Source organism: Nicotiana tabacum, chromosome 24 (assembly GCF_000715075.1).
Source record: "Nicotiana tabacum cultivar K326 chromosome 24, ASM71507v2, whole genome shotgun sequence".
NCBI lineage: Eukaryota > Viridiplantae > Streptophyta > Magnoliopsida > Solanales > Solanaceae > Nicotiana > Nicotiana tabacum.
Window position 1 is genome coordinate 103,438,753 of NC_134103.1, and position 15,449 is coordinate 103,454,201.

A 15,449-nucleotide genomic window follows, 5' to 3' on the forward strand; every position below is an offset into this window, starting at 1 on the left:
GCAAAGTACACAGGGGATGTAAACCGCACTATGCAAGCCCTGTGAGACAGGCTCAACCCAGAAGACATTGAGGGGGGAATCGATCCCAGGTCATCCAAGCCATTGAGGGGGGAATCGATCCTAGGTCATCCATCAGGATGACGATGGATGACCGAATAACCGCCCTCCAAACCAACTGGGCAACCCGGAGGGTAGAAAACCAGATCTTACTGGATCAGATTTGTATGTATCGCAAATTGCAACAAATATTTAAGCTCCTGCCTCTTTTGTGGGGGTGGCATATCTTCAATTAATGCATCATTTGATTATTAAAAGATGGTTAAGCTTTTCTCCTTTTTATTTTGTTTAATAATCTCTAGTATTAATTGAGATTTACTTAATCTTAGTGCAGCTATGTTTGAATTCTTTACTTGGACACAACTTTTTGGCATATAGTTTAGGTTTTGATAATGTATATTTTAGGTTCAGAAGCATAAAAGCAAAATTATTGGAAATGACTTTATTTGGGGGGGGGGGGGGGGGTTAACGTATTACAAAAGTGATTTGGTAACAAAAGTACTATTTATAAATAAAATCCAACACTTAATCCCAAAGTAAACTATATAAGCTACAGCCAGAGCAGCAGCACATGGCCAGCAAGAAAATAGTTTTAAAATGTGAAATAGAAGTAATTGATCCTACTATTTTGCTAGTTGCTACTATAAGCTTTCATAATCCAATCGAAATTTATATAACTGAAAATCAATATCAACAAATATATCGACAGAAATCCATTTCCATAGGATAAGAATTACTCCAGACATCGTCCTAAAGATCAATCAGTATTGATCAGGCATGTCTAAAGCAGCATTGTAAAAGTTTACAAACAAAATGGAAGATAGACGGGTGGATCCAAGATTTAAACTTGATAGGTTCGCCTTCTACGGGAACTCGTTATACTTTTCCAACATTTAATAAACCAATAAATTTAGACAAGAGTTCACAAGGCCCATGCACTACAAGCCAGAGAATTGAAGACACAGGTTCTAAAAACAGGTGGCCCCAATTCCTTTTGGCATCTGCAACAGGATATGCATTCTATCCAAACAAACAGAATAATACATGGCCAACCCCCCCCCCCCCCCCGAATGGAAAACTAAGAAACAATAGTAACTAAGAGCAAATAGCTTCAGAAAGTTAAAAGGCTATCTAGCTATCCATTTGCAATTTGCTTGCCAGTAGCATTTTCATGCTAGCTTCAGTATCTTAAAAGATTGAGAAAGGATCTTCTAGTACATAAACTTTGTTACCTATAACCTTAATTTGTGGCAGAAATATGATACAATTTCTACCTACCTTGTAACAACTTATAAGCTCAGAAGGTACTCTTAAGTAGTTACACACAATCGCATTTTAAGTGACAAGTTTCAGAACGCTTACAAAATAAACAGCTCCATATATTGAAGTGGAGATTTAGCTCGTGCTTTTTCTCATACTTAGGTATAGAAGCAATATGGAATGGAGTAGACATACTATGTATCCGCTTATTTTATGTGGCAAATACTGTTCCGCCAAGCATTAACAGGAAAAAGCAATAAGTATCGGCAAGGAGTAAACAATGGAGTAACATTAGCACCAGAATGATTATTCTGTCCAGAGAGATTTCAACAAAGTGTTTAAGTCCGCAATGAGATCACTCAATTTACAACAAGCAGGACTCACCTCTACATGACACTAAACCAGGAGACATCAGAAATAAATTCTTATCAGAAGATTAGGGAAAATAGCCAAAGATAGCTGCATCAAGCTGTCCAATGCTGTTAGCCTGTTACCAACAGCTATTTGATATTTTCATATTCATCCGAACAATCTTGCTTTATATGCAACTGTTGCCATCATGTCTTCACAGACAACAACTTACCTCAATAAGAAATACAGAGCTGAGGAAAGTCTAGCGCTTCTTATGCAACCACGGAGTAGAGCAACTTTTTTCAGAAAACCACATTGATCAATATACTTAGAGAATGTTGTTACCACTGACTCTGAGGCCCATTATGTCATTAATGCTCCCAAATTGACATTTCCTTCATTATTCATCACTAGTAGCCGATGGGGGTTAAATTAGACAGCAACATGGAGGCTGACAAGAGAAACACAGTGCTAACCACAACATAATTACACCTGTAGAAGTTCGTCTAAGTGAACAATTTCAGCACTGACACTATGCACCAAATCCTAATTATTAAAAACACAACTGACTTTGACCTGAAGACAGTAATGGACTGGAAAGTGGATTCACCTATATAGAGATACTAAAAACTGAAACATCACCTATCCAATAAAAGATTCTAAATCAAAGACTTAAGTATTATTCCAAAGACAGTCTCCAGATATATCCATAAGCCAAATTAACAAGATAATTGCATAATGACAAATCAACAGTTACCCTGAATATTATTCATCCCCAGTTGGAAACAAAGTAAGAATCTTTCTCCCATTAGCAGCTGTAGCTGATTCCAAATCCTCAACATAAGATGGCACCACAGGACTACTACTATGCACTGATGTTCCCATTCTCTAAACCTGCTGCCGCGACAAGAATGGAACCTCAAACTGCCCGTTTGGTGGCGACCCGAAATGCCTATACTGCTGCTGAAGTTGGGGAGGGTGTCCAACAACTGCAGCCATCTGATGATGATGGTGCATTGCTGCCACTGGCACGAACGGCATATACTGGTCCGAATTACCCCTCCCTGGATGCAAAAAATGTGGAGGAACGTGTGAACTAGCAAACAGTCGATCTGTTACTGTATCCACCATCCCTCCCCCGGATAAACCCGGTATACTGCCATTTCCATTGCCACTGCTACCATTAGAAAGTCTCTGCATACGTTTCAAATATAGCCTATACTTTTGCAAATGACTAGCCACATTTTCACGAGTTAAGCCATCTACACTCATCAACTGCATTATAGTCTTGGGGACAGCATTCTTGATCCCCAAATGAGCAACTGCATCCACAAACCTCTTGTGGAGTTGTGGGGTCCACACAAGCCTAGGCCTTTTTAAGGTGCGGGCAGGTTCATCAACACCCCCTGAACCTGCAGTGCCACCCAACTCGGCCGAGTCAAACTCGGCTGATGAGTTAGGGTGAGATGAAGGTGTATGAACTCCTACTGGTGGAGTACTCTGCTGGTGTTGTTGGTGGTAGGTTTTGGGAAGTGGACTATTGGGGTTTTGAATATCAAAAGCTAAGGCTAAATCAGAAGTGATTAGGGTTTGGGATAAAGGCATCAGCTCCTCAGGAGAAGGAAGTTCTTCTTCCCATTTAGCAAACCAATTAGAATCTTCTTCTCTCATTTCACTAAACCTTCAAGAATATTCTAAATTACAAGATTATGGACCAATGACAATTGAACTGAAAAAATGAGTCTTTTTAACATATGGGGTTTGTGATAGACAGTATAAAAGTTGAAAAAAATCAGAGTTTTGCTCTCCTTTTTTGAAATACAGATTGAAGGACTTAATTGATAAATGAACTTGAAAAACAAGGTAGGACCAGGAAAAGGAATTTTCTTAGAGAGTGGAATTGTGATATACAGTATAAAACTTGAAAAGATTAGATTTTTCTGAGATGGGGTTGAAACTTTTTCTGGGGTCAATGATCTCTACTTCTTGGAAATTCAGATAGATAGACTAATTCTAACAAATGAACTGAAGACTAAGGTAGAAGAAAGGGGGGGGGGGGGGAAAAGGGGAGTGTATTTGAGAAATTGGGGTTGTGATAGAGAGAGCAAAGACTAGAAAGATTAGATTTTTTCTGAGATGGAATTTTGTCTTTTTTTTGCTGTCCTCACCCCTTACAGTAAAGCTTTGATATTTGGGTGTTGATGGAAGAGGAGGAGGAAGACCAATGAGGTCTGCTTTAACAGAGGAGACAAATGAGTTTAGCTTTGTAAATTTGCAATAATGATGTGATTTTGGATGTGTTTGCAAGGGGTAGGGGTGGAGAGAAGGGGGGGTGTGGGGAGGTATGGGTAGTATGTGATTTTATTATTTGGGAATTTGAGGATCTTTGTGCTTAAAACCAAAATTTATAGTTTACTACAACTAGTATTGATGAAACTCTTACAAAATTTCCACCACTCCATTCCCCTAAAAAGAATATTTTTATTTTTTTAAAAGGTATTTATGTTATGGTTGCTTGCTAAGAGCCCTGTTAATTCAGATTCGCGAAGTAAAATTTCATTTTAGAAGTAAAAAATTCCCTATTAAAGTTAACTCCATTTTTAAGACTTGATTTTGAAACATTTAATTAAGGATTGAGGTATGTTTAACACTCTACCACAGCCTTTAATGGTAAATAAGACTTTATTTCTACTTTCTTTTTCTTTTGGGAAATTATCACATCTCTATTATATACTACTCTTTTTGGTATATCTTGGTTGTACCTCAATTATTTTAATAAGCAACTTGTCACTAAAATTTATAAGCAAAGGAAGAAGTATTTATTCCTACTTAATGTTTATATTATGTAATTTGACTTTAAGAATCATAAATTAAATTAAAATACTCATTAATAACTATGAGTAATTATAAACGTTGATTTATGTCTGTGGGATAAATACATTGGCATCTTTCGCTAGACTTATAGCCTGTTTGGTCAAGCTTCTTTTAAGGCAAAAGTAATTTTTTTTGGTCAAAAATATTTTTTTCTAAAATTAAGTTGTTTGGCCAAGTAGAAGCAGTTTTGGAGAACCAGAAAAAAATGACTTTTCTCCAAAAGTATTTTTTTGAAAAATATTTTTGAGAAAAATATACTTAGAATTATTTTTTTAAAGCTTGTCCAATCACTAATTGCTGCTCAAAAGTATTTTTAGCACCAAAGTATTTTTGAAAAAAAATACTTCTGAAAATAAGTTTATTTTTGCATTTCGGCCAAACGGGCTATTAGACCTAACCCCACAAAATCCATAGCGCGTGTAAATCACGACCCACTATAAGTGGACCGTACCGATCAATCAGGTGACTAGTTAATGGTGCTTTCCTAATTCCTAAAATCAAGGTCTCATAGATTCCTTGTTTTGGCAAGAGAAAAATGATTGTTAAATAACAGAAAATAAAAAAGAAATACTATTTCTACAAAAAAGATTGCTTTTTCTGTACTTTCTTATGGAGCAAAAATGATACGCGCATCGGCAAAAAGTTATCCTATCAAAAAAGAATAAGTAAATTTCGGTAAATCATTAACTTTGTGTTCATTACTCAAAAATATTTTTTTTATTATTATATAAAAGCTTTTTTAACTTTATATTTATTACCCAAAAGTCACTTTTCTTTTTTTTGTTATACAAAAATCATTTCACTATGTTCTAGTTATCATAATAATCACTTTGATCATATTTTACAAACCTTTAACCTGAAAAGTCTATTATTAATCCTATCATTTATTTAATACCTTCTTATATGTTATATAATATATTTTTACCCACAGATTTTTCTTATTAAAATAACTTAATATTATTTTATTTATTATTTTATAATATATTCGTAAATTTAATTTTTTTCTTAATATTAATTTTCAAGATATATGAGTAGCATTATTAAATTTGTCAGTAACACTACCGTGAACAAATCTCAAGTCCACGTCTTAATCATGCTTAATGAAATATATTTAATAAAAATTAAAAAATCAAAAATTATTGATTTATCAGCCAAGCTATGCCCATTAATTTAATAAAATAAATACTCACATTTAGCAAAATGACACATTAGATTAATATTTTTAAATAAATAATATTAACAGATAAAGCTTTAAAAAAATTAATATTAAAGACAAATATCTTTGAAACTTCTTTACAAATTTCTATTGACTATAAAAGAACTATGATTTGTTAAACAAATCTGTTTCTATTATTTTAAATAAATATTAAAAAATAAATATTTTTTTATCATTTTTATATTTAAAATATATTCATGTTTGAATATGATTAAACAAATTGAGTGCCATAAAAAATTAGATGTATGGATATATTATAAAAATAATAAATAAAATAATTTAAAGTATTTTTAAATAAAATACCTAGGTAAAAATATATTATATAATATATAATATAGAAGGTATTACATAAATGAGAGGATATATAATGTCAAGGATAAAGTATTATAAAATCTGGCTAAGGTGACTTTTGTGATAAATAGAACAAAGTAAAATAATTTTTGTGTAACAAAAGAAAGAAAAGTGACTTTTGAGTAATGAACACAAAGTTGAATATTTTTTACGTAACAGAAAGAAGAAAAGTGACTTTTGCGTAATGAACATAAAGTTGAATGATCACTCATCAAATTTACTCAAAATGGCAACACTTCATCCGGTGCAACAAATTTACAAAAATTAAAATAGAGGAATTATTTAATATGCTCTAGAATCTTAATTTTATCTCCTCTTCCAAACAAAAGTCACTCTCTTAACAGTATTTTCTTATAAACTAGAAACTTCTTTTATGTGCTTAGACCCACTTTTAAAACAGAATATATTTTGTCATTCAAATTTAAACCTGCAATGTCTAAAACGTAAGATGATCAACATTAATCAATTAAAATGTATAATGGGAAACAATATACATATGCATTATGTGGCTTGAGTGTTGATGCACTTGTTATTTACAGTGATAATACGTCGTGCCTATTGAATACAAGTAATAAATGAATATAATCACAAATTCAACATTCAGTAACAATCTTGACTAATTTCAGAGATTAAATACATCTTGTACTAAATAAGACCTTTAATGGTATTTGAAGGACTTATTGCCATGGGGTTAATTTAGAGTTACCTCGAAAAAAAAATTGTTGTTATTAATACTCATTAAGAATGCAATCAGGAAAAAGAAAAAATGCAATGGGTGTTTAGTGTTTACACTATCAACAAATGTATAACATGTCTATTAGCAACAACAAAAAAATGTATAACATGTATGTATTATTTGAATATTTTATTTAATCATGATTAATATATTATTATTTTATTAAATCGTTTAAGTCGATATATTTTATTGTAAAATAAGTTTTACCCTCAACACACCTATTTGAATTACCAAACAAAACAAAAGGATGTCAAAAGTAATTTTTTGTTTTAAAAAAAAAACTCGCATCACAAAAGAAAAAAAAATCTTGGTAGTTTAAAGTTGTTTACAATTCCTCCACTAAGATGGCCAAAAGAATCGACTTATGAGAGAGTTGTCTTCCTCTAATCTGAATCTTATGAAAAGTTTTAATATTTTTTCTATCAATGGAGGAGATGATTATTTTTTTGATAACTTTGGTGTCTGTATTTAATTTTACGGAATACTTACAATCTACCGGCAATACTTATTTCATCAAGTTTGTTGCTGGAGTGGGAATCAAATAAACTTAGTTGTGAGTTAGAATGCATTTTTTTAATTCATTTTAATTATTATTGAGATGGATAGTGCTTTTCTTTAACAGATAGGGAAATGTTTTTGGGTGCTCGATGTTAGTGGTGGCAACCTCGTGGGCAAGAAGGGGATATTAGGATTAGAAATTGACTTTTAATCGTAAGGTAAATTCTGGATTCGCGTTTTTATATAAAATTATACTAATAAATATAGTAGATGTAACTTCAAAAAAAGAATAACGTATCTGCCTCTCGCCCGCCTCTCGCTGTTGTTGTTTGATCAAGAAGAAAATCCAAAAAGGAACTCGAATTTTGGTCAATCGCTCGAGAATTAAATTTTACTATAATTTTATTAGCTCTTGAGATATTATTATAAAACGTATTTGTGATCTGTTTTTAGTAGGATATTTAAAAGAAATACATAGTATTGTCTAGATTCATCAATTTACCAAAACAATAATGATCTGTTTGCTTTTTCAATCTAAATATATTAAAATCATGGACGAGTCAAGCCGTCCACCAGATTTTACTTTTAAATTTCTCAGTTGTGAGACACTGGAATCAAAATGTTGTCCAATCTTTGGTCTATTAGCTTCCAAAAATTACTCTCTGAGACAGGTCACGAATTCTCTTTTACAGCCAAATTTGACGAAAAAACAAAATAGAGATCAAAGTTTATTATTCATTCTTTTAGAACCACATTGCCTGTTTTACCGGATTCAGTTCACCAAAAAAAGTCTGAAAGTGAACAACTCTTGAAATAATGTTGTTGATTTTAACTAAATATTTCAATGCATTGTGACAACAAGAAAAAAATGAAAACAAAATAAAGAACTCGAACTAAGCCCCAGCCCCTTTTGGTTATTTATTATTCATATAAAGAAGCAGCCAACAGGGATTTGGCTGGAGGTTGCAGTGCAACAGCACCTCTCTCAGGTCTCGAATACTTCTTGTAAATCACTTTCAGCTTGTGTTCTGGAGCTTCCATGTGATAGCTTACCAGCAACTTTGCACAACCCCTGTGTTACAAAACAAGTACAAATATATATATAAGTATAATATAATTCAAACAAGAGAAGAAAATGGCTAAGTTTTGTGTTACTCACAGTAGCTGAGACTCTGAGAAACCAGTATGCAATTTTAGTGTGTCGTTCCAAAACGGAGTGCAATTCAGTGTGTGTTGAGCAACATAGACTGCTGAGGCAGCAATCATCGATGGGCAGTAGATATTTGTTGCATAATTCATTAACCCCAATTCAGCCAGGAAATAAACCATGTTTTCCATCTGTATAAAATCGAATTTCTTCTGTCAGTTTCATAGACAAATATATGCTGTCTTACAGCAGACAATTGCAAGAATTCAAGACAGTGACAAACTCACTTGTGCATTAGAAACAGCAGCTTTGATAAAGCGAACGAGGAACACATAAGGTGTTGGAACTGTTAAGTACCACTCCAATTGGCCAAGAATCCTTTTCTCCATTCCCAACACCTGCTCATGACTGTAAGCTTTATCTGAGATGCACACAAAGTCATTCACCTGAAAGTAGATAAAGTATTTGGTTGTTAGCAACTTTGAAATTGGGAAAAGTAACTTACCATAGACTTAAGTGACTGACACAATGTTACCTCGGGAGCCCAGATTTCTTCATATTTAGAGGCAATGAGCATAGCACTCATGCCTACTAACTGCAATTCCCTCCTTGATGTAGTTGTGACCGCGAGATAACGATCGACGATATTGATTGTGAGGTAAAGAGTCTCTTGACTAAGCTCAAATTTGTGATGCACTTCAATCAACCAATCAATCAGAATAGCTCTCATTCTTTCAGTTATCTCAAGCTGTGAATCCATGTAATCATGAATTCTGCTCTCATTCTAGTGTAACACAAAAAGACAGTAACTATATTTAGTTTAATCAAGATTTGTGAACAAGAAACAAAATGCAAATTAAAAAGGATAAGGAACACAACAATATACCTCAGCTATCTTATAAAAATTGTAAATATCCTCAACATATTCCACCACAGCCAACTCATTATTCACATCAACAGCATCAATGTCCACAATCTGGACCTTTGGTTTATGACTCAGTCCACAAGCAGCCTTTGAAAAACATAAGATAAATCAGACAACAAAATAGAGAAATATGACCGAATATAATTGTTCCAGAATTAAACAAAAAATTCCCACCTTGCTCCTAGCAGTGAGAGTTGAAGTAAGAGTTGCTTTCTTTAGTGAAGAGTCATCACCAGCCTTCTTCTTTTGCTTATTTTCCTTCACTTGTTCTTCAGTACCAGGACTAATTTCAATCACATCAGGCTTTGGTTTTACAGCAACTTTCTTATGAGCTGGTTTTTTGGCTGCAGCTTTAACCGCTAGAGCTCCTTTAGCAACGATCGGTGCATCCCCATTAACCACCAAAGATTTCTACAAATGAATAAAAGATCAACAACCCCTTTTTTATTAGTATAACTGTTTGATAAAACTTGATGAAAATACTAAGAGAAAATATGATTTTCAAGTCATAATAAATTAAACCTTTTGGTTTTCAGCTGCTGCTTGTGCATTAGCGAGCAATTGTGCACAAAAGCTCCTTGTTATGGGGCGTTGAGGAAGTGGCTTTCCCTCGACGCCACGAACAGTTACCACATTATTCCCAATATCACCAAGCGCCTTTCGGTTTCTACCTTGTGCTGCTGCTGCCATATTCTTCTGTTTTAGTGCCCCGGGTACTGCCTCACCTGACCGATGTACAAATCTTGGATTTAGTATTAACATTGCAAGAGTTGTTTTTATGTCATAGATACTAACTAGCTTCACAAATACTAAAAGAAGTGGCAAAGGATAACTGTTAAATTGTTGAAAGAACCATTTCTATGACCAAAGCTTTAAAGACTTTCTCCCAATATATAGGTCCGTGCTTTTTTTTTAATCAGGTTTTTCACAAATACCCTGCAAAATGTAGAAATAATACACCGGAGAGAGGGGTATAGAGAAACATTGTTTTGTGAAACCTGGTAAAATCCAATTTAGTTTCAGTAATATCTCTGATTAATATGCCAAAAGATCTATAAAATTAATTCATTTATTTAATATCTATTAAGAGAAAGGTGAATTCTTCAAATAAATTATATGCGAAATTCACATTATTACAATCCTTATATTCAATCTACTTCAAGTGGATAAACATTAGATCGAGATATTCTGTGAAGTAGACTGCAGACAGTTTAATTAGTTCAAACACTCTCTAAACACCAACCCATCTTTTTCAATGTCCAACTTTACTTTAGGTGAATGGCAAAAAAGACAAAGACAAGCACAAAATACTCAGGATCGGTAGTAAAAAACCCTTAAGAAAGTGAGTATAATCTTTGATCAAATTTGACAAGAAACCCCAAAAGGAATTAACAAAAGATGAGTAAAGAAAGAAAAAAGAAGAACCCAGTATTCTAACCTATATTCTGCTGTTGAAGAACGTTTCTTGAAGCCATTACAGAGAAAATATCTCTCGTTGAAATTTCCAAATCTTGGTTCCTTCCCCTTCTCTCCCCCTTACCCTCTCTCTGAAAAGCCTCTGAGAAACTATAGATTTTGGTACAATGAAGAAGACCCCTTTTTGAAGCTGCAGAATCGGCGCTACAGTTCTAACGGTCGTATTATTATTATTTTTTGAAATAGTAGCCGTTAGATGAGAGAGAGCAGATCTGACGGTGTTAATTGTGTTTCCCTATATTCCACCAAAAACTAGCCGTTAGGTTTATTATACTAAGGAATTTCGTACTGAGTATATTAATTTTACTCGATAAGGTCATTAATACTGCTACAGTTGGAAAGTCTATGACAGTGTATTGTACACTAAATTTCAAGTACTTGTAGGAAATGATTTTTACACTACCTTAATAAAAATTCACTTTGGATGCCAAAAAAAATTCCTAAACTTTTTTTACATAAAAAGAAGATCCAACAGTAAACTTTTATATTTTTTTTTATTACATCAGAGGAGGGGAGAGGGGAAAAGGTAGTAGTTGACTCGTATATTGCTAATTTCTTAGGACTAGTGTATGTTGGAGATATTGATGGTAATGAACCCAGCTAGACAATGGTTACGTGAAAGTGTTAAGATTCAAGCCCGTGCATCTAATTCCAATAAAATTCTCTTCGTCATTGAATTTTCTTTTATGTTAGACTAACAATGGATTCTTTTATTCTTATTCTTCTTCTTAGTTGCAACATAATCTTGTTAAATTTGTTGTTGTTTTAATAATTTGATGATTGAGGTTTGTTCTTTATGATTTAAAAGTTATATTTTAAATTTGAGCTCATTTGGAGTAGATTTGGGCATTGAATCGTGCGTTGGATTATTAAAATTTGAAAAACAATTTTATGCTTTAGAAATTAAGATTCGAAATTCGAAGTTGCATTAAAGAGATTGAACTACTTAAGATTGAAATTTTTAGAGTTGCATTTGAAAGATAGAAGAAATTCATATTTAATTTCTAAAGTTGCATTGAATAGATTGAACTATTTAATATTTGAATTTCTAAAATTGCATTAAATATAGAAGAGCTTTATATTTGAGTTTGTACTTTTCATTATTTGATTTCGAAGTTAAAACGGAAGGACAACTATTACTTGCAAATTGCAAAAGCGTAAAATATTGCAATTTGCTTTTGCAATTTGCAACCATTCCAAAAGAACTGGCCCGTCAAGAGAAATGAAGCCTCTTTTGCTTCTAGCCCAGTTCTTCTTATTCAATCGGAATTCGGATGAAGAAATGGCACAAGGTGACAACACATTACAAAAATTAACAATTTTTAGCCTTATATTAGGTTTGGCAAAAATAGCCCAAAACAAATGACATTATATAGCCAAATCCTAAAAAAATTACTCTCTTATATATTCTCTCTCAAACAATCGGCCCCAAACCGTCTGATTTCCCCCCTCTTCGCCGCTCACTTCTCTACGTATTTTTTCCTTTTCCCTCTCCTTTTCTCTCATTATATTTCTTCTTCTATCTCTTCTCTTTCGCTCTCATAGTTTAGTAAAAATTCTTGTAAATTATGCAAAAAATCAGTGGGATAAAAATGTTAGGTTTATCTTCCATTAGAGAAAATCAGAAGCAAAATCTAAGAGAGAAAATATGTTTCAACTTTATTTTACTTCTCTCTTCTTTTTTTGGTTCGATTGAACGAGTGGGTGTGATTAAGGGTGCTTATCGGGCGGATAATTACGCTTAACGGTTCAGCTTATCGGGCGGATAATTACGCTTAACGGTTCAGCTTATCGGTTATCGGATTATAAATATAGTAATCTGCTAGCCATCCAATAAGACAACGGGCGAATTGGTATCCGATTGACAATTATTGGGCGGTTTATCGGCTAAACCAAATAGAATTTTTTTGAACAATCAATACCAATCAGCCAAATGCATAGTTCAAAACTGTCTCTATTAGTTGTGGTAGCTTTTCCTCGTTAGAAGCCAAAAACGACTACCAATGCCATTAGCTATGGACAAACGACAGTTCTATTGAGAATTAGAAGGGATTTTGCCATTTAGGTTTTAATAGTACTTTATATACATAGGGGTAAAGTATAAATATATAAATTCTTAACAGATTAACAGTTTATCCAATAAGAAAACTGAGTAATCCGTTCCCAAACTGTTAAGACGTTAATTATAAAATCTCAATCCGTTCACCATCAATTACCCCGATAATCCGATACCAATAAGCCATCGGTTCCGTTTGGTTAACAGTTTTGGTTCGGTTTTTAACAACCCTAAGTGTGATTGAAATTTGTTGAAAATATCTAAACGAGGCTATATACAAAATTTGAGCAAGATTAGAAGTGATTTACACTGGTTTCAGGTAAAAAAATCAGACCTAAAAATCCAACTGCGACATGTTTATATCACATTGTATATCGTGTACATCAGTGTATATCATACATAGATTTTTAAGGACGTCTGTGTATATCACTTTGTATATCGTGTATACAACATAATTTATTTAGGACACCCGTGTATATCACATTGTATTTCATGGATATACACAGATACACATGATATACATTATATATCACTTATGTACATAGAGATATACACGGAATACAACAAGGGATATATGTGGAGTCGTCTTGAACTTGAGTTTTCAATTTGAAATGTGTTATACAAAGAAGGAAAATAAAATTTTAATATACCTTTTTGATATACACATTATTGTTATGTTATACAAATAATATAATTATTATTATGTTATATATATTTGGATATACAGATAAAAAAACTAAAAAAAATAATTAAAAAATATTTGAGAGTTTTTTCGGATACTACTGAAGGAAATGAAACCTAATTTCTAGGATGATGGTATCTATGAGAGATGAGAGAGGATTTTAAATATTTTTTGCTATTTTTAAGGAAAATAATTTTGATATGGCTTATTTTTAGGATGGTGGTTGAACCATTAGAAGAGAGAGAATAACTTTAGGCTAACATATGTCAAATGCTAAAATGTTGGCTTTTTTATGCGAGGGAAATTTTCAAAAACCATTATTGTTTAGTGGTTATTAACGTCCTATAGCTACCATATACATAATTACTTCCTATAGCTATTATTAAGTTGTTACGGTAGTGTATTCGTTGTATTCGCGTTGTTGTATTCAGCAAAAAATTCCGAAAAATCAGGACAATCCAGATATACGTGCATGCATTCACATATATTCGCGCCATATATTCATAAATACAACAGCAAAAAGCGCCTAAAATCAGGGCAGTCCAGCTGTACGCGCATGTATTCACATGTATTCGCGCTGCTATATTCATGAATACAGCAACAAAAAGTGCCTAAAATAAGGGCTGTCCAGCTGTACGCACATGTATTCGCGCCATGTAGTCATGAATATAGTAACGACAATCACCTTACAAATAGGTATGTCCAGCTGTCTAATAATAGAAATAATATCAATTAGCGTGATACACTCCTAATATAACTCAACAAAATCAATTCTAACATGCCTCATTATCAAACCAATTAATTAGAATGATTTTTCAGTTGTATATAACTTTTGTATTTAGTGTGTTTTAATTTATTTTTTTTAACTGTTGCATTCATTAGATTCAATGTTTGTATTTACTGTATTCGCTATTTTATATACAGTATATTTAAATGTATTTATATTAACAGTATTTTAGTTATTCCTAATACATGTTATTACTGTTGTATTCAGTATATTCCATTGGTTGTATTCATTGTATTTCTATTTGTATTCATTGTATTTTACTGTATTTCACTGTATTTTAAAATTAAATACATTCACTGTTTATATTTTGTTCTATTTTAATGTTTGTATTCAATGTATTTCAATGTTTATATCTTGTATCCGTGCATGATGCATGGATTCAGATGATTCTGCTGTATTGAAAAAATACAAACCTTCGAAATATATAAATACAAGCAAAAAAAATATATTTATGCAAAATCACGCTTGCCGACAACCCGAGCTCAGGCTGCGAGTTCGAGTCTCAATTTCGACATGTAGTTTAATATATATTGTTTCCGGAAAAACCAGTGAAGTAGTACGGCTTTTTGTGCCTTCCATCTACAAAAGTTAACCCAAATAGGTTATTATAAATATATTTCAAAAAGTGTAAATCCGTTGAGCCGAGTTGTCGTAATATATTTGCATTATATATTTTATTAATATGTTTTGAATTATTTTTAAAAATATAATATTATTAAAATAATTTATTCACATATTTACCGTTTCAATATCCACGCCGCTTGTGAAAAATATTGGTTAAGCATCTGCTCGTTTGAATCTGTCACTGAATACTTCCCAAACTTGCTTCCAATTTCACTTTTCTTCCCACTGGTGGTTGTGAGTTGTGACATCCAGATCTGTACTTTAATTAGGTGAAGCAATATTCTCAATCATTCAACTTAATTATTATTTAAGTGCAATTGAGTGGGAAGCAAGCTTTAAGCTTAAGAGAGATACTGGTTCAAGACGAATGATCACCTTCAAAGAAAAAAACTTCACAAATACTTTTTCT

General features: G+C 32.7%; 1 protein-coding gene and 1 pseudogene across 1 annotated transcript; both read right to left on the reverse strand.

Moving 5' to 3' along the window:
- Positions 1-1,578: 1,578 nt before the first annotated feature.
- Positions 1,579-3,943, reverse strand: LOC107802580 (transcription factor MYBC1-like; annotated as a pseudogene).
- Positions 3,944-8,060: 4,117 nt separating this feature from the next.
- Positions 8,061-11,011, reverse strand: LOC107802578 (G2/mitotic-specific cyclin S13-7-like). Its single transcript, XM_016626108.2, has 8 exons — positions 10,854-11,011; positions 9,938-10,140; positions 9,590-9,826; positions 9,377-9,502; positions 9,026-9,274; positions 8,778-8,936; positions 8,503-8,681; positions 8,061-8,415 (listed from the first exon to the last, which is right to left on the reverse strand). The coding sequence occupies exons 1-8, from the start codon at positions 10,888-10,890 to the stop codon at positions 8,265-8,267; spliced, it is 1,341 nt and encodes a 446-aa protein (XP_016481594.1). The 5' UTR covers positions 10,891-11,011; the 3' UTR covers positions 8,061-8,264.
- Between the last annotated feature and the right edge of the window lie 4,438 nt (positions 11,012-15,449).